The sequence below is a fragment of the Drosophila bipectinata genome, chromosome 3R (assembly GCF_030179905.1).
Source record: "Drosophila bipectinata strain 14024-0381.07 chromosome 3R, DbipHiC1v2, whole genome shotgun sequence".
In the NCBI taxonomy this organism is placed as follows: Eukaryota; Metazoa; Arthropoda; class Insecta; order Diptera; family Drosophilidae; genus Drosophila; species Drosophila bipectinata.
The window spans coordinates 12,044,948-12,066,385 of record NC_091739.1 but is presented as its reverse complement, the minus strand read 5'-3'; the positions used below and the strand labels follow the sequence as shown (position 1 = coordinate 12,066,385).

Sequence of the window (21,438 nt, the reverse complement as noted above, 5' to 3'; positions counted from 1 at the left end):
GCGTCTTATGAGAGGGACCAGCTGCTCTTTGGAGGGCTGATGCTTATCAGTGGAATGGAACCTCCAGCAAGGCCAGATCTCCGGCTCCGGCTGGCAGCTTCAGTCCGAGTTTGGATCGCGAACCGAGCAGACGTCGCAGTTGTGTGTTTCGAAAGAAAAAAATTAACAGATAAAGAAGTAAAAGCGGCGGCTCCTTTGAAACATATCTGATAATACAAAGTCGCATTCGTATACTATATATAGACATTTTTCCGAAAACGTCACATCATACCATATACGATCCAATCTTGTGCGGAGTGAAAATCGTTGGAAAATCCGTGAGATAACGAGTGTCAAGCACTCGGAAGGAAGTCGCAGGCCATGAGGCGACTCAAGTGTTCCGTGTTTGTGTGTACGTAAGAGTAACCTAGTTGATAATCCCAACTATATCAGAAATTAATTCAAGAACATGACGTAATGTTTCATTGACGAGTGCGCATAAAAAAAGAAGCAGAGGAGCAACATTGATTAAAGCATTTTGCGATCATTCATATGCGTATATATAAATATATTCCATATACACATCCCCATGAGTATATTTATATATATATATGCATATATATATAAGAACAAAATTCAATTGATAATTGAAGAGTTTATTGCCCATCCGCCAGAATGCGACACAGGCGAACGCATACTGTGTGTGTGAATTGAACTTCAATTTCCCGTCTATCTATCTGGCAGATCTGTTCCTGATCTTCGATGCCGGTCATGCCCTCAGCATCATCGGCCTCAACAAACAGATGCTCTACGAGTACGCGGGCAATGTCCTGGTGGGTGCCAAGCCCCAGGACGAGGGCCAGCCGTCGCCACCCACCACCGGCTGGATAGTCCGGGGGAAGCTTACTCTCCAGCGGCAAAGTGAACTTGTCCTGGCAGCAGCGGTAAGTTCTTGGAGATTCTTTTAGGCTAGGATTATTTTTTGAGTAATATGGCTAGGGGGAGTTCCTTAATATACATCTTTCAAGCCCAGAACTTGCAGGATATTTTTCAAACAACATTTTCGAGAAGCTTTAGAATTAATTTTGGAATTAGCCCTAACTATAGGTAATTCCATAATATTTGAGGAACTGGTGCATCTATTTATTTAAATACAATTTTTTAGAAATTAACAAATGTTCTAATTTGCCAATTTTATTGCATTTATACTTCTAGCTATAATTTCGAATTTTTTAGGAAGCAATTTAGGAATGTTTCGTTTGATCTTTACTGACCCGATGATTAATTCCCCTGCTTTTTGAAATAATATTTTTGTTTACACACAAAAAAAATACGCGGTTGCCGTGTGATCATCATCATATATAAATATTTTAATTTAGTAATATATATACTTAATTTCTGTCTGTACACGATCTACATGCATATATGTAGATTCTGAATAAAAATCAGTGAAAAATCAAATCAATTTATTGATTTCATTATCAATTTGTACGATTCAATCAGCGCATTCTTCGACTCATACCCCATTCCCAGAGACAGCTACAGCCCGAGAAGAATTCGCAGAAGAATTGAAGAAAATTTAACCTTTCACAGAGTCGCCAAGAGGCAGAGCGAAGTGCCCACAATGAGCTGAACTCGGCTGTGAACTTCTTTCATTGAGCTCCCACAGATAATGCCAATACAGCCGCATATAGCCCCGGTCCCCGGGTTCCCTGTCAAAGAGTGAATGTGTGGGGTATAGTGTATGAATGCTCATATATACGAATGGGTAATCAGCTCTGATTGTTTTGACTGAGCGACTCTAGGAGTAGCCCTCGCTTATCAGAGAATGAGCGCGATTCTCATTTGAAAAAAATGAGATAATGTTTGTCCGATAAACGGTGATAACCCTTATCAGCCGGTCGGATAGGGATCCGACGCGACCCTAGCCGGGATGGGAGATTACAGCATCGCGGGGCTTCCCCGTTGACAATCGTTGACAATGTTTACCCCTTCTTTAATTTCAGCTGGTCATAGACGATGTAACGCTTAACAACTCGGGGGAGAAGTTCCTGCAGAACAAGGAGATGTACCCGCCCTACAAGCCCTTCAAAATCGTCCTCACTCCGGAGGGTGCCATCACGCACGTGGCATTCAAGGAGGGCGATCCCATCTGGAGTATGAACTTCAAACGGGCTATTGCCTCGGTGCTCCAATTTCAGATAAAATCCAGCGGGGCTTTCGTCGTAAATGAGGTAACCATTTAAGAAACTATTACTTTATCTTTTAATAAAAAATATCTCCTGAAACAGCTTGGCATCCATGGCACCTGTGCCACCGAGTACTTTGTGTCGAACAAGACCAACTACATCTCCATTCGAAAGACGCCGGAACTGAAGACCTGTGTTCCGTACACGGAAGCAGTACACAACACGAGGAGTAATGTGCCACCAAACACCTGCGAGTACGATCACCAGAAGAGCGTAATTATTGGAAACGAGGCGATCTACGGACTACTGCCCCACAACGAGACCGGCTACTTCCTCGAAACCGCTCACGTCAAGGGCACTACTCTGATCCACACATTTGAGTCCACCGGAGAGGCCCAGTACATCAACTCGGAGCTGCTGCTCACATTTCTGAACGAGACAGCCATCGACAATCCCATCGACATTGAAACTTCAATGGCCTCTGCGCCCTCGAATCTGGAGCTCCAGCTGCTTGATCCGAACGACCCCACTGGCGGAAGGAATCCGCAACAACAGGAGACCCTAATAGCCCAGGCTTCCGCTATTCTGGACCTTTTGGCGGAAGGCCTAGAGACCACGGAATTCAAGTTCTCCGAACCGTACGATTCCACTCTTTCCGACGTGATTAAGGTGCTAAGCGAAATGGACTTTGATTCTCTGAAAAGACTCTACCACGAGGTCAACATTGGCACGTCCTACCGTCAGGAGACCATCCGTAACATCTTCCACGAGATCATACCCCGCATCGGCACCAAGGCCTCCGTCTTCCTCACCCACCACTTGGTGGTCAACAAGATGACCAAGTCACAAATTGCGGTGCAACTGCTCATCCCCATGCCGTTCCACATCTTTGAACTGTCCAGGGAACTGGTCCTCAAGTGTGTGGACTTCTTCAACATCGGACCAGAGCGTCCGGATGTGCGCCAGGCTGCTATCCTCAGTTTCGCCACCCTGGTCCACAATGTGTACATGGCCAAGGGCATCGACAAGGAGGAATTCGAGGAGTACGTGCAGCAGTTTTTTAATAACTATTTATGTAAGTATTTAAAAAATAAGTTTTAATAAATTATTTAATTATAATTGTCCTAACTCCTTTCTAGCCCAACGTGACTTTGATCAGAAGATGTTATACCTCCAGGGATTGAACAATCTGCAGCTGGGTAACGTGGCCGACTACCTGGAACCCATTGTCCAGGACCCCAACGAGCACGATGATCTCAAGTTCCAAGCAGCGTGGACCACTCTGGCTCTGGCGGATCGGCGAGCAGAGCGAATCTACGAGATTTACTGGCCAATCTTCGAGTCGCGAAATGCCAGCCTGGAGCTTCGGGTGGCCGCCGTAACCCTGCTGCTGATCTCCAATCCCACGCCCGCCCGCCTTATCAGTATCCATCGCATCATCCAGAGCGAGACGGATCCGCACATGATCAACTACTATAGGACCACGGTGACGAGCATCTCGGAAACTACTTATCCCTGCTACCAGCCGCTGCAAGTGCTCCCGTCTCACTTGCCCCAAATACATCCAAACCTAATGCGGACATCTCTTTCAGGCGCCGCCTCCTGTCCTACATGCACCGCCACCTGCCCCAGAAGCCGGAGCCGAGATACTGGGTTACGGGTAACTACATCTTTGACTACCGCGACTCCAAGTTCGGAATCGGAGCCATGTTACAGGTCTTCCTGGTCGGTGACCCCAAGTCGGACATGCCAGTGGTGGCATTCTTCAAGTTTGACACAGAAGCCCTGGGAAAGTTCACGGGACAACTGGCGGTGAGTTGGTGGAGCATAGTACATATATCGGATAAAAATATGAAATATGATGTCTTTTTCCATAAAAGCTATATGTGAAGGCTCGTGGCCTACCGGACACCGTCCTGAACAAGTGGAAGTCGCGGAACAGCAGTGAACCTTTCACCGTCAAGAGTATTAAGGCGTTGCTGGCCATGCTGAATGCTCCCCTCATCAATGCAAAGGACCTCCACTTGGAGTTTATGGTGCAAATGGAGGGCAAGACAGTCCTCTCGTACTACCTCAATCAGCGAATGTTTGACCAACTGACCTACAACAACAGTGAGTGGGCCTAGATTCCTATCCTTAATCCTTACCAAGTATGTATCTTTCAGTTCTGGAGCGAATGCAGCAGATCATCCGTACGGATAGCCACATCAACATGCAGACAGTGCGCTGGCCCTTTATGAATCGGTACTCGGTTCCGACGGTTCTAGGCACCGCCTCCGATGTCCTGTTGCAGACGACGGTGCTGACATCGCTGCGTGGTAACATGACGGAACAACGCAACCTGCCCATCTCCAAGCACACCTTGGAAATCGATGCCCGATACTCCTCATACGCATCCGTGCGCAGCCGCAGCTACAATCCATTCCTGAACCTGGACCATGAGATCAACAGGGAGCAGGGCTTCCTGATTTACATTCCGTTCAGTAGTGAACTAACTCTCAATGAAAGCGACACCACGTGCCGGAGCTATTCCCTCTCCCGACCCCAGAACCTGACCAGTGGTCTGTCCTTCAAGTCACGGGTAGTGACCAAAACTCGGGGTCTAATCACAAAGAGTGCAGCGGCGCCCTTCGAGGAAACAATGCTGCCCGAAAAAAGGAACGATGTGGTGCGTTTTACAATCAGATTATGTTTTCCTTCCAAATCTATAACTCTAAATATTTTTTAGGTTCAACAATTTAAATATTCCCTCCCGGATTTGGGAGTTCAACTGAGCATCAGCACCAATCTCAATGAACTGATGAAGTATCGGGGAATGCTCCTCAAGTCGGAGTTCACAGAAAAGTAATCGAAAATGGAGCACTTTTAAATGTCCCTCTAACTTCCTTTTTCTTTGAAATTCTAGTGGCTTCTCTGGCAACATGGTCGTCAGTGTCCTGATGTACATTTTTGGCTTCACCCAGCTCAGTTCCATTCACCTCGGCCACGACAGGAACTTCACCATGCTGATGTACAACGAAAAGGCCACCAGAGTAAGATTTAATTTTTGAAACAAAACTTACTTTATAGACGTATCCTTTCAGATAGAGGGAAACTTTTGTGCCGAGGATGTGCTGGAAACCGCCGATCTGAAGGGCAAGCAGATAAGCCTCACCCTCGAGCACACGGATGAAACTTCCCGCTCCGACATCCTGCACAGATGGAACATCACCCTCGATGTACAGGCGTCGCCCAAATCGCACTGGTTCAAGGTAATTGGCCAGATACAGCGCAACTCCAAGGACGATGAGGAGGACTGGAAGGTGAGTGTTATATCTTTAATGCGACTACGGGACAAATTTATTTAACCAAAGATGGGTTGCTCCTGTCTTGTGTCTATGTGGGTCTCTGAATCATTGGGGTGTGTTTTTGTGTTCTGTGTTTCGAGGATTTGTTATTGGATTAGCCCTCCTGTCCGGCTATCTCGAGCTCCTCCTCGGCATTGATCAAAGCCACAACGCCGTCCTGAAGGGTCTTCACCAACTCAAACTCTGTGAAGCCCAGGCGGCGTTTGTTCGATATATCCATAATGCCGTCCTCGATCTGGGCTGTTTCGCTCTCAGTACCGCGTATATGCAACTGAAGCTCCTCGGCCAAAGCGAACAAACGGTCCGGGTCCTTGCTTAGCAAGGGCAAACGAATATGGACCGAGGCGCGAAGGGTGGTGCCCAAGTTAGTGGGGCACGCGGTAAGGTTGCCGTAACGCGGATGACGCGCAAAGGTCAATGTCTTCTCAAGCTCGGCCAGTCCGTTCACCAGGCGATTGTAGACATCGCCGAGGTCACCGCACAGTGCCATCGACATGATGCGCACGTGGTCCGAGCGGTTCACCCAGATGAAGAACGTCTCGGCGGGATTGTGGTATACACCACGTCCAGTCGGCCAGAAGCGGAAGCAACCGGCGGTGGTCATCTGCTCGTCGCCGCGCTGGAAGAGTATGTGGCGCTTAACCATCTCCGCCTGGGTCTCAGCATCGATATCCGCCATGGTCAGGTACGAACCAATCAGCTCTCCATCCATTGTCTCGGTGGCCGCACGCACCTTCTCCTCCACCTCGATGAACTGCTTCTCGGTGAGTTTCGGGAAGAAGGGCAGACCTTCGATGTTCCTGGCCAGACGGATGCGAGCCGACATAATGTACTTGCGCTCCGGATCAAGGTTCTCAATCTCATCCACGTTGCCGAAGTCGGCATCCTTCTGGAGCACGTCGTTCTCGTTGTCCATCTGGTTATGGTAGTCCTTGATAATCGGATCGAAGACCTTGTTGAAGACATCGTAGCTGTCGGCATCGGCCGCAAAAATTCCCACGGGTGCTTCGTGGTGCTCGAATCCAGACACGGCACAATCATATAGATAGGCGTCCACAGGCGCCGGTGTGGTGACGAGCATGTACTCCTCCAAGAGCTCTGGCGAGAGGTACTTGCGGAGCAGGGAACTGATGTTCTCCTCATCATCCATGAGCGATTTGTAGCCGGCAATGGTGAGCTCCTGGTACTCCTCCGGCGACTTTTTGCTATTGGATTGGAAAATATGAAATAGGATTCACTAGGAATCTCTCTTTGAACTCACATTTGGCCGCGCAGACGCTCGAGTTCCTGCTCCAGCTTTGAGATGTGTGTCTTGGCCTCCTCCAGATCGTTCTTCATGATGTCATACTGAGCATCATCCGGACAGCTCTCGCACATGAATTTGCGGACGAAACGGATGGCATCCTCCGGCTTGTTCTGCTCCTCGTACAACTTGATCAAAGCCTTGCTGAGAGCATCAATAACCCCTGCCCGTTCCAGATACTTGCGGTATTGCACGCGTTTCGATTCAATCTATTCAGGTGGAAGGAATTCACGTTGTATTCGGGAATACCTCAACCGTTAGTAGGATTGGCATTCCTCCACTTACCGAAGTCATTTTGAAGTAGGTTGGAGCAAAAGTCAAGTAAACATAAATTTATAAAACACAACGCAAAGTTAAAGGTTTTCGATGGCAGATCCGAAAATAGACTTTCGACAGCACTTGGGCTTTTGTACAGATTTTTAGCACGTCCTTAAAAAATAAATTGAAATTGAAATTTTTTCCCAAAAAATTTTACGACGGGAGAAATGCGTCCGAACAGTAGCTTAACTGGCTGCCTTCTATCCCTTAGCTCGTATCCCGTATTGATCAAACGCCACGACGTACGACTCCAGGCCTGCCTGCCTGCCTGCCTCTACCCGCCTACTAGATACCGACACTCGACTCTACTCTACTTGACTCGGTTCTGTTCGTTCTGTTCTCTGCTCCCCGATGCCGGGCAAGGACGAGGGCAAGGAGAGGCGCCCACATAAGTGGGCCACCAATTGTGGCTGTACGGCCAGTGGTTGGGCTTTTGTGCCTTGTGTAACAAAGTGCCACGCAGCAGGAGGAGGAGGAGGAGACTAGGCCAGTGTGCAGCCAGGATGTATGTACGCTCGCTAATCGTTGTCGCCGTTGTTGTGGTCCCGTTGTCTACCGTTTCGTCATGGTAATGTGAACCCGACCGTACATCCCGGTGGCGGGGGGAGTGTCCCTGTTGTTTGGTTTCTACGTTTCTGTCCATCAGTGTATCCACACATACCTTACAGGGTGTCACGTCCGCCCCGCCGCCTAATGAAGGCACTCGACTAGTGTCAAGAGCCGATTGTTGACTTACTAGGTACATGGTACATGGTTTGTTGGTTACTCCAAAGGAATCCTCTGTTTTAAGTTCATTTTCTTAAAGTTGTTTAAGTAAGTAAAGTTTTTTAAAAATCAATAAAATGTTTTTTAATCCACAGGCCTGCAGCAAGTTGACCTATGAACCCCTCGTCTTCACCAAACGACCTCACACTTTATACGGCAATGTGGTATTCGGCCTGGCCACCGAGGAGGGTGAATGCCCAGAGAATGGCTCCTCGGTGCAGTTTGCCGCCCGAGCTGGGGTATGTTGTTAGATGATGGGCTTTAACCACGTTAAGAAATTAATACCAATAGTACTTTATACTTTCAGCCATCGGAGCATGCCCGCGCCTTCCTGCGTTCCAATAAGATCTCGTTGACGGATACAGAGTTCTGCCCCAAGGAGGTCCTCAAGTTCTCGCCCATTCCCACATCCAAGTATTGCAAACGCAGCAACTTTGAGAACTTTACCTCGATCACCCAATACGACATGGACCTCAAGTTTAATAAGGCAAGTGAACTATCAAAAAATATTTTAATAATATAAAAAAATAAAAATATATATTTTAGATGCCCGCCTGGTTTGAGCTGTGGTCCAACCGCCTGGATCACGTGGTGTCTGCCCTATCTTCCCACAAGGTGGATAGCCTCCACATGAGCCAAGAGATCAACATCTCCATGCACACACCTCACGACTATTTCCGGCTGGCGGTGGAGGTCAATGGAGTGAAGTGGCGCTTCCATCAGATACCCTTCCTCTTCAAACTGGACTCCAAGTTCGACGCCTCTCACGAGCTCACCTACGACTCGGGACTAAAGCGCTCCTGCTCGGTAATCAATGGCATAGTCAATAGTTTCGACGACTACCTCATTAATCTGGAGGAGATCGCGGTGCGGGCCGATTGTTTGACTCTTCTTGTGGCCGATTGCTCTCCGGTGCCCCAGATGGCCGCATTTTTAACGCCATCGAAGACACCCGAGAATGTCACGAATTACGGATTACGCGTCCATATCGGCCAAAACTATTTCAGCCTGCATCCGCGCAATAGTACAGTCCACACCGATAAGGCACCCTTGGATGAGCCGGTCTTCATCTATCTCAACCAGAACCAGACGGCACACAATGTGCGCCAGAAGCCCTACCAATGGCCATTGGAATCCAGTGACTACGATTTTCGGTTAGTTTTCACAACAAAATACTTGTATTATTTAAAACTAACTCTTTACTACAATTTTCTTTCAGTGTGGAGCTCAATGAACAAAACATCCTGATCGTCGAGTGCTCGCTGATAAGTGCCACCATCCAGTTCGATTTGTACAATATCCTTAACTTCGAGATCTATGCCTGGCACAAGCACCAGCTGTGTGGACTGTGCAGCAAGCCCCTCAACCGTATGCAGAACTATACGATCTGCGAACTGGAGGAGACGGGCACCACGACTCCCCTTCCCGTGCACGTTCCTCTCCAGAACTCCTCCGATGTAATTGTAGTTGCATAAGCATAATGTGTTAAAGCTTATCCTAAAATAAAGAGAAATTAAGCCCAACCGGGAAGATCATTCAAATCCCAGGACTTGGAACAATATTTAACTTTATTAATAATGGTTTCTTGAAACAGAAAATTAAATATATTTCACTTCTTCAAGAAGTATTAGGATAAACAAAAAAAATCAAATTTCTAGTCTCATACTAGTTCAACTCTTTTTTCTTGAGTATTGAAAATTGGTTCCAAAAATAAGAATATTTGGTAATGTTCAAAGTAAGGCAATAGCTAATGAAACATTTAGCTTACTGTCAAGAAGCTAAGGCACAAAGATGAGTCATAAGATCAAAAGAAAAATATTAATATAATAACTTGGCAATAAACTAAGAACGTCAGTTATTATAATTATGATAAAACTATTTTCTACTCCTGTTTGAAACCAATTTGCTTTTCGCGATCGCGATGTAATTGGGTCAGTAGGTGTAGACGTAGTTGGGGAGTCGTTTCCAGAGTCATATTACATAGCTTGCAGTTTAGGACATCCATAGCTCCTTCGCTGTAACATTAAGAGCAGTTTAATATTTAATAATCAAATATGGACTTCGAACACTTACAAATTCCGACATTTGTACAATTTCTTGCAATTTTCAATAAGAAAGAGGCGAGTACCGATATCCTCCTCCATTAGCTCTGGAATAACGTGCATGGGGAAGATGGAGCGCTTGCCGAACGGTTCGGGTTGAGGCTCAATCCTTTCCACTTTCTCCCAAGTAAAATCAGAGTTGCTTGCATTAAGCTCAATGTAGCTACGATCCTTACTCAGCAAACTGTATATATTTTTATTAAAAAAGTGACTACTAATCAATTTTGATTCTATTTCCACGAACTTACCGATTCAGCAAGGTCCTCAATTGCTTAAATACGCCAACACGGTCGTTCATATTCAGGGATGGTAGGTCCTCTCCTTCGAAGTTAAAGAACATGGTGTCAATGCTGTAGCGCATTTGATTAATCTATAAAGAATATAGCTTATAAATAATTTTATTTCAAGGACTTCTTTATAGGAAAACATACCATGCGGACATCATCCTCATACAAATTTACGTCCAAATTTATAACCATATCGTGCTCCTCGAAATAGGGCTGCATGGTTTCCTTATCGAATCCAAGACCAGCCAGAATGGAAACGTACTTGGTGCACTCTTTGTTGCACTTTATCTGCATGGTTGGGCAGAAAAGCATAGCCATCAAAGGGGCAAATCCGTGAATATTGGGCATCAGGGTAGTTCCCCTAGCCGTTAGCTCGTCTCCATTGCAACTCTCCACCGTGGAGTGTGACACTATCAATTGATCGTGATTATCCTGTGGATCGGAATCCAAAAGAATGGCATTGACCGAACATTTGTCTATTTTGACGGATTTCCAAAGCCCCACACGAATGGTAGAGAACATCGAAGTTTCTAGCGGACTAAATGGTCCCTTAAGCGTAACGATCATGTTGCACTTTTCCAGTGGAGGAGGCGTTAAATCGAGATCCTCTGGCATTTGGCAAGAGCGCAAATACTCCTCATTAACCTGCTGCCTCCCACGGCTGGATATGTAGCGCGCGGTTTCCTGTTTGCGATTACGGAAGTCATGATCCTGGCGAGACATAAAATTCTCGTCGGCACGGCGAGCCAGGTTGTGCTCCACCAATTTTTCGTTGAGTAATCCTTCAGGTATGTGAACGAGGACAGCGGCTATATTGTGAACCAACGAGTATATCTCTAGCTCAACGGTATTGTGCTTGCTGGCAGCTCGAAGCATATCGTTGGCGGCCTTGGACCATCGACTAAGAAGACTACTCATCGTCGATGGCTGCACCAACGCCAGTCGGCACTCGAAGACACGCGGCGGCAAATCGCCATACTGGCTTAGAAGTTCTGCCGGCATCAAACGCAATTGATCTAAGCGCAGAAGACAAGTGTCTCCATAGTCAACAAAACGCACAAAGAACTTTGGCTGACGGTTTCTTTGGGATTCCGGCCGAACAATTGTGGCACGCTCAAAGGTATCTGCATTCCGCTTGGCTAATACCATCATGCCCTTGGTCAAGACACCGGCATTCTGAATTTCGTATTCCAAGTGCATCGGCGTGTTAATAATCTCAGACATATTGCGAATGCACTTGGCAAATGATTGCGGTTGAAAGAAGAACTTGCCGCAGTGATTGATCTGAATAATTGGAAAGATAAATAAATATTGAAACACTTCATATATTTACTTCAAACTGTCTTACATGGGTAATCCATCCAGTCAGCTTCTTAGCATAAACGGACGGCAGAGCCACCATCTCCACGTTCAAGGAGCGCGACGGTGGAATCCAGTGGCCCTCTTTAACAGTGCCAATCCCATTTTTCTGCACATACATCAACGCGTTGTTTCGACTAGAATTGAAGATCATTTCTATAGCATATATATGATTAAGGTATATATAACTCACTCCATCATGCGCACTGTGCGACTCGATTGGTACAATCTCATCCTGATGGACTTGTAGACATCGGTTAGCACTAGGCCTGGCACATTAATCAGTCGAGTGCAGTTGGCGTCACACTCGTCGCTCTTGAATGTGATGAAGATCTTCTGCGATCCAGGCTGAAAAGTAACTTCAATACTCTCGGGAGGGATCTTTAATTCCTGGAACATATCCTTGATGCGGCGAGTGTACAGTTCCCCCATGTATCCGGGTTTAAAGTTTGTAAAGTAGACTGTACGACACGGATCACGACCAGAGATAACATGGAAGACATCACGTTCTTGGTCCAAGCAGGACTTTTTCGATCGCAGAAAATAGTTTGGATAAAAGGCTCCGGCTATACCAACTTTTAGAAGAAGTGCCTTTTCCAGATCGTCCGGCATTTCACTTGAGCTAAGATTAAACGGAGTCATGCCGAGTTGGGTGCACCGCGACTTCAATTCATTCACCAGCAGGCGCATTTCTTTCAGTGCACGCAAGGAGACATGGTATCGTCTTGCCCACGGCTCCGCTGACTCTTGATGCATACCATGCGCTACCATGTTCTCATACGTCTATCCAAAAAGAATAGTTAGAAAAAATTAAAGAAAATGATCAAGACACTTACTCGATAAATTCGCCAAATGGCAACTAAGTCAGAACCAGATCCATCAGCAAAAATGTAGTTCATCCAAAAGGCATCGGATGTAAGACGGCCTCGCCCTGCTTCACTGCTCACACCTCGCATGGACAATCCAGCAGCTATAAAATAAATTAAGAAGGAATTATATTTCAAATAAACTATAGGAGTATATCAATAGTCACCTATAATAATGGCTTCTTCTAGGAAATTAAAAACGTAACCCAAAATAATAAGGCGAGCTAGACGAGTATCCAATGGTAAGCGCGACATAATAGTGCCCCAGTAGGTAAGGTCACCATCCATTTCGTTGTACACACCATCCACGGTGGGGAAAAGGGCACCCACTTCTTTAAGCAACAGAACGGTATTTTGAATGTCCGTCAAATTCGGCGGGGATATAGCCAAAGCTAACAGCTCCATGGGAGTACCCATGTCCAACATCTTGGCCTTAAGCACAGAGTTTTGTAAGGGCAGGCGCAACATTTCCGGCACTCCAAACTCCTGCATATGAATCTTATAAAAGTTCTTGTGTACCAAGCGGTAAACGCGTCCACTTCGCAGACGTCCCACGCGGCCAGCGCGTTGGCGACAGTTAGCTTTCGAGGCCCAAGTCATCCGGAGCGAGCTGAAATTAGTGGCCGTATCGGTGACCATCACCTTGGTAAGACAGAAGTCAATGATGTAAGATACATCTGGCACTGTAATGGAGCTCTCTGCAATATTGGTAGCCAAGATGACCTTGCGGAATCCGGGTGGTGGAGGAGCGAACACATCGCGTTGTGCATCCGGAGTCATCAGAGAGAAACATCGCAAAACGAACAATTTCATACTGGGTCTGATATAAAAGGGAATATTAAAAAAAATGTTATTTTAAACACAATATTATCCTTACTCTTCCGTAGTCATTTTGCCAAGACATTCGGCCATGTTGTCGATTTCATAAATACCAGGCAGGAAAATAAGCACTGCACCCTGCTTCTTGGCATCGGCGTAACTTAGCTGCGATTGAACTTCCGCCTGACGCTCCATGTTGTCAATGACAAGGACTATCTTTACCGCCGCCTTGTAAGCCTCGTCAGGAATTTGCGGGATGTATTCCGATTCCGGATCGTCTTTCCAATTAATATTGCCCAGCTGGTCGCGATAGAATTTCTCAATGGAGTACTTTCGACCATGGCTGGCGGTGATTACAGGAGGTATTGACACCTTCGTGGAAAAGTAGTCACAGAACTCGCGAGCATCAATGGTGGCCGACATTAGGATGACCTTTACATGACGAGAATTGGTGGCCAGAAGCCGGCGTACCACAATCAGTAGGAAGTCCATTTCCTGATCACGCTCGTGAACCTCGTCCAACACAATATGCGTGTAATGAGTGAGGGTCTTGTTGCGAATGAGGAGGTTCAGCAACACACCGGTGGTACAATATAGTAAACGACAGTCCTCCGTATTTGGTTTACGATGCAGACCAACCTGGTAGGTGCACACAGTGTTTGGCTCCCACATTCGCTCCTGGGAAACTCGATCGGCAATGGAAATGGCACCAATGCGACGAGGCTGGGTCACAACAATGTTGCAATATTGGCCAGTTTTAAAGCCCTCGTCTAAAATATATTGAGGCACCTAGAAAAAGAATATGTATATGAGTATGAATGAAAAAAAAAACTAAAAACATATATAAAGTTAAGGGAAAATAATAAAGTTAATATAAATTTATTTTTAATGCCCATTTTTGTTAATAATTTTAAAACAAATATAGCTATTATTTTGAACAGTGTAAATCTAACGTATTTTAAAAGTCTATTTCCGTTTTCCAACACCGAAGATTTATCGGTTATCGATAACATCAGCCGGTCTTTTGGATTGTTTACAATTTGCTGGAAGACAGAAGCTCATGGAATGGAAGCTAATGTTTACGACGATTGCTGGGAGCTCGTGCAGCGTTTCCAGCGGCTGGTGAACGATGGTGAGAGCTGCGAGTTCGAAGTGTTCTGCCGTTGCTGGCGGGAATTAAATATGCAGCATCTGTACACTGGACAGTCAAACAATATAGAGATTGTGGCTACCACCCTGGCGGCTCTGCACGTAGCCAAGCAGTTGGCTTGTTCCCGACGGACCACCGGTGAATTATTCAAAGCTACTCGCCACCTGAGGATAGCCGGGTTCTATCTGCTGTATGTGATATATAATAAACAGCCCACGCACCAGTTCGTGAAGATCGATGTTGCACGAAGGACGTGGCAGGAACTAACCGATTATGTCCTGCAGTTGCGCCAGGAAAGCCCCGAGAAACTAGACACTCAGCAGGTGGCCTTCATGTTTTGGCGTTTGGTCAATGAGCAGGCATTCAGATTCACAGCGGTGGACTATTGCCTGGGATTGGATGATCTGGTGGATTATAACCGACTTGAACCAAAAATGGGTGCCAAGCAGCAGAAAAAGGATAATATGCTCCTGAAGCAGCAGCGGCCCAACAGCGTAAGTCTCATCTACGAGCTGGATGGCTTCCGGACACTCCGCCTGGCCAGTGAACCACTGTGTGAATTGGAGGCAGCCTATAATGAGAGGAAGGAACGTCTGACGGGCCAAGAACTAGCCCTGCCACCTACGAAAATCTTTGGCCAGTTGCGCGAAGTCTTTGGGGATATACAGAGGCTTTTGGGAGAAGAAGAGGACAAGGAACAGATAGCCCAAGACGAGAAGCCCATGAGCTCAAAGAACCAACTGGAGGTGCGCCAACAGGTTCGATACAAAGCCCTGTACGGCAGGGAAAAGAACGAAGGAGCCCGAGAAGATGACGGAGAGGTGGAGTTGGAAGTTCAAGAAGCTTATCAACGACGCATGTCATCAGCCACAGTTTTCCAGCAACCACTGCCGGAGGAAGTGGAACGGGAGTATATGATCAATGGCTGGACTGAAGACTGCGAAGAAAATCAAGAAGAAGAGGACTCAAGCAATGCCGAAAGCCATGACAAGAATGAAGCGGAGAAGCTTCTACGTATTTTGGAAGCAGAAGACTTTATTATTGAGTCAGAAAGCGACAATTAAATTTTAATTTTCTTGCTTTTTTATATTTCTAAAATAAATAAATACTTTATCATTCAAATAACTTATTTTACAAGTTTTTGGGGGCTTTGTTTATAAAAGATGTAGTTTTATACAACTAAAAGATGCTGTTATATTTTAAACCTTAGTATTTAATCATATTAAAAAGACTGTAAAAAGCACGTGTTCTAGATTGGCACGTGACCAGACACTTGAACAAAATGGCCGCCGAGGAACAGGGAAACCCCAAGTTAAGATGATAATATAATTATATGCCTCACCTGCGTAGTCTTTCCGCAACCCGTCTCGCCCTTTAGAATAACAACTGGATTTGTATTTATGGCGTTCATAATCTCCTCGCGTTTGGCATAAATGGGCAAGTTCTTGTCGCGGTTTAAGTTGAATCTGTATTTTTTGTAATATTCTTCATCGAGGCGTACTTTGAATGTCTCCTCGTCATCCATTTCGTCATAGGAGTCTACGTCATCCATTGTGCTATTGTATTGGCCGGGAATCTCGTCGGCCTTCAATTGCTATCAGAAAGGAGTCAGATGTCAAGAATGAACCGAAAAAAAATGCTGACTCTGCTTCTTACCCCACACATGAGAAGCTTTTCTTTGGCAACGATTTCCGACACATAATCTGTGCCGATCACTTCACGTTTTATTGGTTTGGAATTGAACGTTTCGGTGGTCGTAGAGTGTGGATCACTTGCCATAAAGCCAGATGGTGCTTCCTGGCGTTTAAAATCCTTGGTGAAGTCAAAGAAGTCCATTATTTCGGCATCCATGTTGAAGGCCGCACGCTGTCAATCAGCCGTTTCCTTCAAAAACTAATGGAAACACGATTCTATAAATATTTATAATACAAGTATGTATATACGTCTTGTTAAACACAAATGTATAAATAAATATTTGGAAGCGCACGAATCGAAACTCTCTTGCCTTCTGCCCGCGTCTAAAGTTGAACGGTAAAAATTCGAGTCTAGACTCTAGGGATGAAACATGAGATAAAAATTCTCATCGATTTCTGTTATCGCTGTAAAGCTAACTGACAAAATCGATTTTATTTTAAATTGGGGAACTACAAGAATATGCATGCATAATTACGCATGAATTAGAAAATTGGGAAGAAACATTTTCTATGTATCGACTCATAATGAACACTTAATGTCCGTATTACATTATTTTTTGACAAAAATTATTTTCATGTTAAAAATAAACTTTGTTGAAATTAATATTTTATTAGGTTAATACCTATTTAACTTACTAACTTTGTTTATTTTTACCCTATTGACTTTTAAAACTCGCCATAACAATTTTTTATTCATAAAAATAATTTATCGATAGCTCCTTTCACTCTCTTCATTTCAGATAAGTTGGCAGTCACTGTTTCGATAACCGTTCGAGGAAATTCAATAGCAAAACAATATTTTTGGCAGTTTTTAGACTAATTGGGCCGCAAACATGTCGCTAACTATGCGAATTTTCACCGCATCGCGCAATGGTTAGTGGCGAATGGAAAGCTTTGATCTCACTCACTTCCAAGCGCCGGAAAACCGTAAAATCCGGGGGAAAATAGCGCCGAGTGAGGTTATATAAGCTTATGTCATAGAAAAACAAAGGACAAAATTGAATAAATAATTGATTTTAACCAGTGATTTAACTATGGATTGGTTCCTCCGCAGGTCAGCGCATGTTTGGCACCCATGGCGCCAGGTTGCTGGCCGCCCAAAAAGCCGAACCGAAAGATATTGTGCCAGTACCCCAGGGCTACGTCTACGTAAACAACAAGGAGCTGAGCATGGAGTTTGCGGATATTACTGATCGGGCCGCCACTACCATGTTCTTCGGAGAGCTCTTCCGCGGTTTCGCAGTCACCCTGGCACATATCTTCAAGGAGCCGGCCACCATCAACTATCCCTTCGAGAAGGGACCGCTCAGTCCACGTTTCCGTGGCGAGCACGCTCTGCGGCGCTATCCCAGTGGCGAGGAGCGTTGCATCGCTTGCAAGCTGTGTGAGGCCATCTGCCCAGCCCAGGCCATTACCATTGAGGCAGAGGAGCGCGCTGACGGAAGCAGGCGAACAACCCGCTACGATATCGACATGACCAAGTGTATCTACTGCGGCTTCTGTCAGGTGGGAAACATTTCTTTTAACATAAAATTTAAAATTGCAAGAATCAATATCTAAAAATTGGTATCTTCCATTTATACAGGAGGCATGCCCCGTTGACGCCATCGTGGAAGGACCTAACTTTGAATTCTCCACAGAGACGCACGAGGAGTTGCTTTACAACAAGGAGAAGCTTCTCTGCAATGGCGACAAGTGGGAGTCCGAAATCGCCTCTAACCTGCAGGCCGATCATCTCTATCGTTAATTATGAATGTAAATTTTAGATTTCCTTGTTTAGAACGATTTTCCAATTAAAGATCGTTGCCGTGGCTGCGTCTTAAATATTTTGTTGCTTCTTAAAGGATTGATTCTCAAATGCAGTCCAATAGATTGACTTTTATTAAAGATGTAGAAGATTTTATTAGAATTTAAATAATTTATGTATAACTTTAAACAGCTAAATGCTTTTATGGTGAAACTTTGATATCGTAACTTATAACCTGGCTAATCAGGACACGAAGCAATGTAGCTTCACCAAATTTTTAGATTATGGAAGCTGACAATAGTTGCCTTGGCAAACATAAAAAAGAAGTCCTAGCAGATTCTATGGGAAGTTACTTATTGACCTGGGCCGGCCAGGCTCTTCTCCATGAACTTCTTCTTGGCGAAGCAAGTCCACCACTTATTAGGCTTGCCATCTTCGGTGCCGAAAACCTTTTCCACCACCCGGTTGCCGGTTTCATGGCGTATTTGCAACAGGTACTGACGCATTAGGTCCGCATCCTGGGCTGATTGGGGTTTAGCATAAACAGCATTTAAAGGAAATCCTGCATCGCCGGGAATGTCGAACTTGGAGATGGCTAAGCTATACATCTCCTGTTGTCCTTGAGCCTTGCTAGTGCATCGATTGAGCCTTTTCAGACACTCGGTTATGTAGAGGGTAACATAGATTAGAACTCGATCCACCTCGGACTGAATTAAGATGGGGATTATTTGGCATTTAAATGGAATCATGATTAAAAGCTCACCTTTATTTCATATGTACGGAAAAAAACATTGGCTTTGAAGAAGTAAAGTGACTCATCAATGATGTCGCTTTCTGTGTTTGCCGTGGGCGCTGGTCCTCGCACCTGGGTCCTCAACGGCAAGATTGCCATGTTGCCCACCTGTTGGCGAAATTCCTTGATCTGGGAGTGGTAGGCCTGTGAAAATATTTGATGTTATTTTTATTTTTCAACAAAACTCCAACCTTAGCAGGGGGTCTCAAAGTAATAAAAAAGCATAGATGCACTATGGCTTTTGATTACTTTAAAGGTTTATTGGTTAGGTGGGTTTTAAATAAGTTATATTAGTTACCGGCATGATAAAATAGTAAATACTATTATTTAAAGAAGTAATTAACAATTTTATTGTGATTTATTTAAATGTGACCAAGTTATTTTTTACATAAATTACTCCATATCGATATATCGATATTTTTTGCATAAATGGTATCTTTATATCGTAAATTTCATGGTTCGTGCCTTCAGTTCGAAAATTCGAGCTTCGCTTTTGTTTTCTTTCGCGCCACAACAGAATTTAAATGTTTAGGAAATTAAAAACTATCAATGTCAAAGTTTGTAATTATAAGAATTTTTCTTTGGCATTAATAAAATGATAAATTTTATGTTAAAAATTGTATTTTACACAAAGTCACCGTTCAGATAAACAAAAAAAAATAGTTATAATCAACTGTTTGACATCTCATTTGTTGGCTAAAAAACTTAAAAATTAAATTTTAGATGTGCGCGCTCCTTGAAGAGTATTTGCTTTGGGTCCCCTTCGCTCTCTATGGATCACAGTAAACATTTCTTGCATAACGTGGCCCCATTTTCTGGTCAATTGAATTTAAGTCAACTAGAAATATCGGCGATGGCCTACAAGAGACTGTGTTTGGAACTGGATACCATTGCCAATGCACCGGGGCCAGTGGCTCCCGCTTCTCCCCCGGCACCTGTGGCCAGACAAGGGTTGAGGGCAAGTGCTTCGGAGTTCGTTCCACAGGTGCCAAATATTGGAGACAGAAGGGCGGTCGATTTAGGGGAAGAACAGGACGATTACTCTGACGAGATCGACGATGGATACAATGCTGAGCGAAATATGAGGGCTGTAAGTATTCGTAAATCTTGTAAGGCATGTAAGGCAATCTCTTAAGAATCGGACAAATATTCCGATCCCTTCAAAAATTTCACAGAAATTCTAAGAAGTAGTATTTTTTCTGTATTTTAATGTAAATTGATAGAGAATCGATCTACAAATCGTTTAAGGTACTCCAATCAGGAATCGGATAAAAATTGGCAAAGATATGGCCTTTGGTGGGGCTCATATTGTTCCTCCATGCATTTATCAGAATTTTATAGGGGATACCCCATTTTGAATCGTCGTTCTCATATATATTTTTCTTTAATTTATTCCTTTAACCAGCCAAGACCCGGAATTTACGGGTTGCGTTTTTATAACCTTCCTTATGAATCAGAGGATGCGGGTGACAACCATTCCGAGGCAGAGAGAAAGAGAAAGTTCGGCTACAGGGCTCCCAGGTTCCGTCCGAATCAACCGGCTGGCCGACCCATGAAGACGGATACGGCCGGAATGCAGGCGACATTGCCATCAAAAGATTCGGTAAGCGGAGCGCCGCATTTCAGAGGACCGTATATGCCGCTGCTCCAACACCGGATCGCCAATGCCGAGGCGTATGGGCTTATCCGGGAACCGGACGAGGGACCCAGTCTACTTCTGGAGGACATGCTCAAGCAGTTATCGCGCCTTGAAAAATGTCCCCAAACCTTTAATTCCATTTTTCAGGGGAGAAACCGACAGAATTCCTCATCCTAAGAGCAATAATCGATTCATCCCAATTTGTGTTTCCATATCTAGACAATTGTAATCGAGTTACTTGATAAAAGCAGGCGCTGACTTAAAAGTTTGTCTTACTTTTCATTACTTATTACAATTATATTGATTCTGAAAGTAGTACTGAAGCAAAAATATGGGTAAGAGGTTCAAATCGAAATCGCTGCAAAACCAGAAGAAGGAGGTTCTAGTAAGTTTGTTAGTTAAACATTTACAATTGAATTTCTAAAATTTAAGTGTCTTAAAGACTGTAATCAAGGAAGAACCCGAAAAATGTGGTGATGTTAATGAATCCAAGCCAGTAGAGGAGCAAGCCATACTAAAAGCTGTGTCCTCCGACGACTCGGAAGACTCCAAAAAGCACCTCGAGCAAATGGAATCGATTAAAAATATGCCGCTTCGCCTGGATGGGCAAATCGAGACCTTCAAGTCTGTCCAGGAGGAGCTGCGGGAGTTGCAAAAACGGCAGGTGACCCTGCTGGATGAGTGCATTGAAACCCTTCAGGAGTTGAATAGTGCCAAGCCGCTTAATGTTACGGAACACAAGCTCATCCTGAACACGTTCATCATCGTAAAGGATAAAATTTCGAAAATATTTGAGAATTGTTCTCCATCTCAGTTGGACGTTCTGAAGCAACAGAACTTGATTCTTAATGCATCTCAAGAGATTGAGGAAAAATAAGCAATTGTGGTTGTAGACAAAATGGTCAAATAGATGAAATAATGTAATCATTCATAAAAATATTTAAATATATTAAAAATATTTAAGTATGTACCATAATTTTATTTCGTTTTTAGCATCCTTTTTTTTTTTTTTGGTTTCTTTTAATACATTATTTCACAGCATTTAAGAAACCTAGCAATTGTATAGGGGTAATAAAAACAA

At 44.5% G+C, this 21,438-nt stretch overlaps 8 protein-coding genes across 8 annotated transcripts; 5 read left to right on the top strand and 3 right to left on the bottom strand.

The window, feature by feature from the left end:
- Positions 1 to 115: 115 nt before the first annotated feature.
- cv-d (crossveinless d) lies at positions 116 to 9,460 on the top strand. Its single transcript, XM_017247852.2, has 15 exons — positions 116 to 391; positions 724 to 923; positions 1,986 to 2,213; positions 2,271 to 3,243; positions 3,308 to 3,698; positions 3,761 to 3,980; positions 4,049 to 4,280; positions 4,334 to 4,836; positions 4,897 to 5,012; positions 5,074 to 5,200; positions 5,252 to 5,470; positions 7,997 to 8,140; positions 8,209 to 8,388; positions 8,448 to 9,055; positions 9,121 to 9,460. Exons 1-15 carry the CDS (start codon positions 361 to 363, stop codon positions 9,374 to 9,376), a joined length of 4,428 nt encoding a protein of 1,475 aa, XP_017103341.2. The 5' UTR covers positions 116 to 360; the 3' UTR covers positions 9,377 to 9,460.
- On the bottom strand, positions 5,485 to 7,360 carry LOC108129669 (arginine kinase). Its single transcript, XM_017247855.3, has 3 exons — positions 7,104 to 7,360; positions 6,777 to 7,027; positions 5,485 to 6,720 (listed from the first exon to the last, which is right to left on the bottom strand). The coding sequence occupies exons 1-3, from the start codon at positions 7,110 to 7,112 to the stop codon at positions 5,610 to 5,612; spliced, it is 1,371 nt and encodes a 456-aa protein (XP_017103344.1). The 5' UTR covers positions 7,113 to 7,360; the 3' UTR covers positions 5,485 to 5,609.
- spn-E (spindle E) lies at positions 9,452 to 16,504 on the bottom strand. Its single transcript, XM_070281673.1, has 12 exons — positions 16,490 to 16,504; positions 16,141 to 16,377; positions 15,827 to 16,078; positions 13,393 to 14,123; positions 12,683 to 13,335; positions 12,486 to 12,619; positions 11,843 to 12,432; positions 11,639 to 11,786; positions 10,435 to 11,574; positions 10,252 to 10,373; positions 9,975 to 10,187; positions 9,452 to 9,916 (listed from the first exon to the last, which is right to left on the bottom strand). Exons 2-12 carry the CDS (start codon positions 16,333 to 16,335, stop codon positions 9,784 to 9,786), a joined length of 4,311 nt encoding a protein of 1,436 aa, XP_070137774.1. The 5' UTR covers positions 16,336 to 16,377; positions 16,490 to 16,504; the 3' UTR covers positions 9,452 to 9,783.
- Pbp45 (proximal sequence element A Pbp45) lies at positions 14,351 to 15,603 on the top strand. The gene has a single exon (XM_017247148.3). The coding sequence runs from the start codon at positions 14,400 to 14,402 to the stop codon at positions 15,546 to 15,548; it is 1,149 nt and encodes a 382-aa protein (XP_017102637.2). The 5' UTR covers positions 14,351 to 14,399; the 3' UTR covers positions 15,549 to 15,603.
- Positions 16,505 to 16,912: 408 nt separating the features above from the next.
- Positions 16,913 to 18,002, top strand: ND-23 (NADH dehydrogenase (ubiquinone) 23 kDa subunit). Its single transcript, XM_017247225.3, has 3 exons — positions 16,913 to 17,051; positions 17,233 to 17,684; positions 17,764 to 18,002. The coding sequence occupies exons 1-3, from the start codon at positions 17,012 to 17,014 to the stop codon at positions 17,923 to 17,925; spliced, it is 654 nt and encodes a 217-aa protein (XP_017102714.1). The 5' UTR covers positions 16,913 to 17,011; the 3' UTR covers positions 17,926 to 18,002.
- Positions 18,003 to 18,055: 53 nt separating this feature from the next.
- Arpc3A (Actin-related protein 2/3 complex, subunit 3A) lies at positions 18,056 to 19,152 on the bottom strand. The gene is made up of 3 exons (XM_017247226.3): positions 19,017 to 19,152; positions 18,689 to 18,862; positions 18,056 to 18,632 (listed from the first exon to the last, which is right to left on the bottom strand). Exons 1-3 carry the CDS (start codon positions 19,020 to 19,022, stop codon positions 18,279 to 18,281), a joined length of 534 nt encoding a protein of 177 aa, XP_017102715.1. The 5' UTR covers positions 19,023 to 19,152; the 3' UTR covers positions 18,056 to 18,278.
- A 172-nt stretch (positions 19,153 to 19,324) lies between these two features.
- On the top strand, positions 19,325 to 20,622 carry LOC108129363 (uncharacterized). Its single transcript, XM_017247335.3, has 2 exons — positions 19,325 to 19,808; positions 20,124 to 20,622. The coding sequence occupies exons 1-2, from the start codon at positions 19,491 to 19,493 to the stop codon at positions 20,532 to 20,534; spliced, it is 729 nt and encodes a 242-aa protein (XP_017102824.2). The 5' UTR covers positions 19,325 to 19,490; the 3' UTR covers positions 20,535 to 20,622.
- LOC108129365 (uncharacterized) lies at positions 20,601 to 21,333 on the top strand. The gene is made up of 2 exons (XM_017247336.3): positions 20,601 to 20,742; positions 20,800 to 21,333. Exons 1-2 carry the CDS (start codon positions 20,689 to 20,691, stop codon positions 21,232 to 21,234), a joined length of 489 nt encoding a protein of 162 aa, XP_017102825.2. The 5' UTR covers positions 20,601 to 20,688; the 3' UTR covers positions 21,235 to 21,333.
- Positions 21,334 to 21,438: the final 105 nt, after the last annotated feature.

What these genes read in the sequence shown, in the direction of transcription:
- Pbp45 (XM_017247148.3), top strand. Translation starts at nt 14,400, where the DNA reads ATGGAAGCTAATGTTTACGACGATTGCTGGGAGCTCGTGCAGCGTTTC.
- LOC108129365 (XM_017247336.3), top strand. Translation starts at nt 20,689, where the DNA reads ATGGGTAAGAGGTTCAAATCGAAATCGCTGCAAAACCAGAAGAAGGAG. An exon ending in ACCAGAAGAAGGAGGTTCTA is followed by an intron (nt 20,743 to 20,799) that starts GTAAGTTTGTTA and finishes AGTGTCTTAAAG; the next exon opens with ACTGTAATCAAGGAAGAACC.
- LOC108129363 (XM_017247335.3), top strand. Translation starts at nt 19,491, where the DNA reads ATGGATCACAGTAAACATTTCTTGCATAACGTGGCCCCATTTTCTGGT. An exon ending in CTGAGCGAAATATGAGGGCT is followed by an intron (nt 19,809 to 20,123) that starts GTAAGTATTCGT and finishes TCCTTTAACCAG; the next exon opens with CCAAGACCCGGAATTTACGG.
- Arpc3A (XM_017247226.3), bottom strand. An exon ending in TCCGTACATATGAAATAAAG is followed by an intron (nt 18,633 to 18,688) that starts GTGAGCTTTTAA and finishes ATCTTAATTCAG; the next exon opens with TCCGAGGTGGATCGAGTTCT.
- cv-d (XM_017247852.2), top strand. Translation starts at nt 361, where the DNA reads ATGAGGCGACTCAAGTGTTCCGTGTTTGTGT. An exon ending in ACAACGAAAAGGCCACCAGA is followed by an intron (nt 5,201 to 5,251) that starts GTAAGATTTAAT and finishes GTATCCTTTCAG; the next exon opens with ATAGAGGGAAACTTTTGTGC. An exon ending in TCCAGTGACTACGATTTTCG is followed by an intron (nt 9,056 to 9,120) that starts GTTAGTTTTCAC and finishes ATTTTCTTTCAG; the next exon opens with TGTGGAGCTCAATGAACAAA.
- ND-23 (XM_017247225.3), top strand. Translation starts at nt 17,012, where the DNA reads ATGTCGCTAACTATGCGAATTTTCACCGCATCGCGCAATG. An exon ending in TTTCACCGCATCGCGCAATG is followed by an intron (nt 17,052 to 17,232) that starts GTTAGTGGCGAA and finishes GTTCCTCCGCAG; the next exon opens with GTCAGCGCATGTTTGGCACC. An exon ending in TCTACTGCGGCTTCTGTCAG is followed by an intron (nt 17,685 to 17,763) that starts GTGGGAAACATT and finishes CCATTTATACAG; the next exon opens with GAGGCATGCCCCGTTGACGC.
- spn-E (XM_070281673.1), bottom strand. Translation starts at nt 16,335, where the DNA reads ATGGATGCCGAAATAATGGACTTCTTTGACTTCACCAAGGATTTTAAA. An exon ending in AGAAGAAGCCATTATTATAG is followed by an intron (nt 12,620 to 12,682) that starts GTGACTATTGAT and finishes TTTATTTTATAG; the next exon opens with CTGCTGGATTGTCCATGCGA. An exon ending in CGCACAGTGCGCATGATGGA is followed by an intron (nt 11,787 to 11,842) that starts GTGAGTTATATA and finishes CTTCAATTCTAG; the next exon opens with TCGAAACAACGCGTTGATGT.
- LOC108129669 (XM_017247855.3), bottom strand. An exon ending in GAGCGTCTGCGCGGCCAAAT is followed by an intron (nt 6,721 to 6,776) that starts GTGAGTTCAAAG and finishes CCAATCCAATAG; the next exon opens with CAAAAAGTCGCCGGAGGAGT.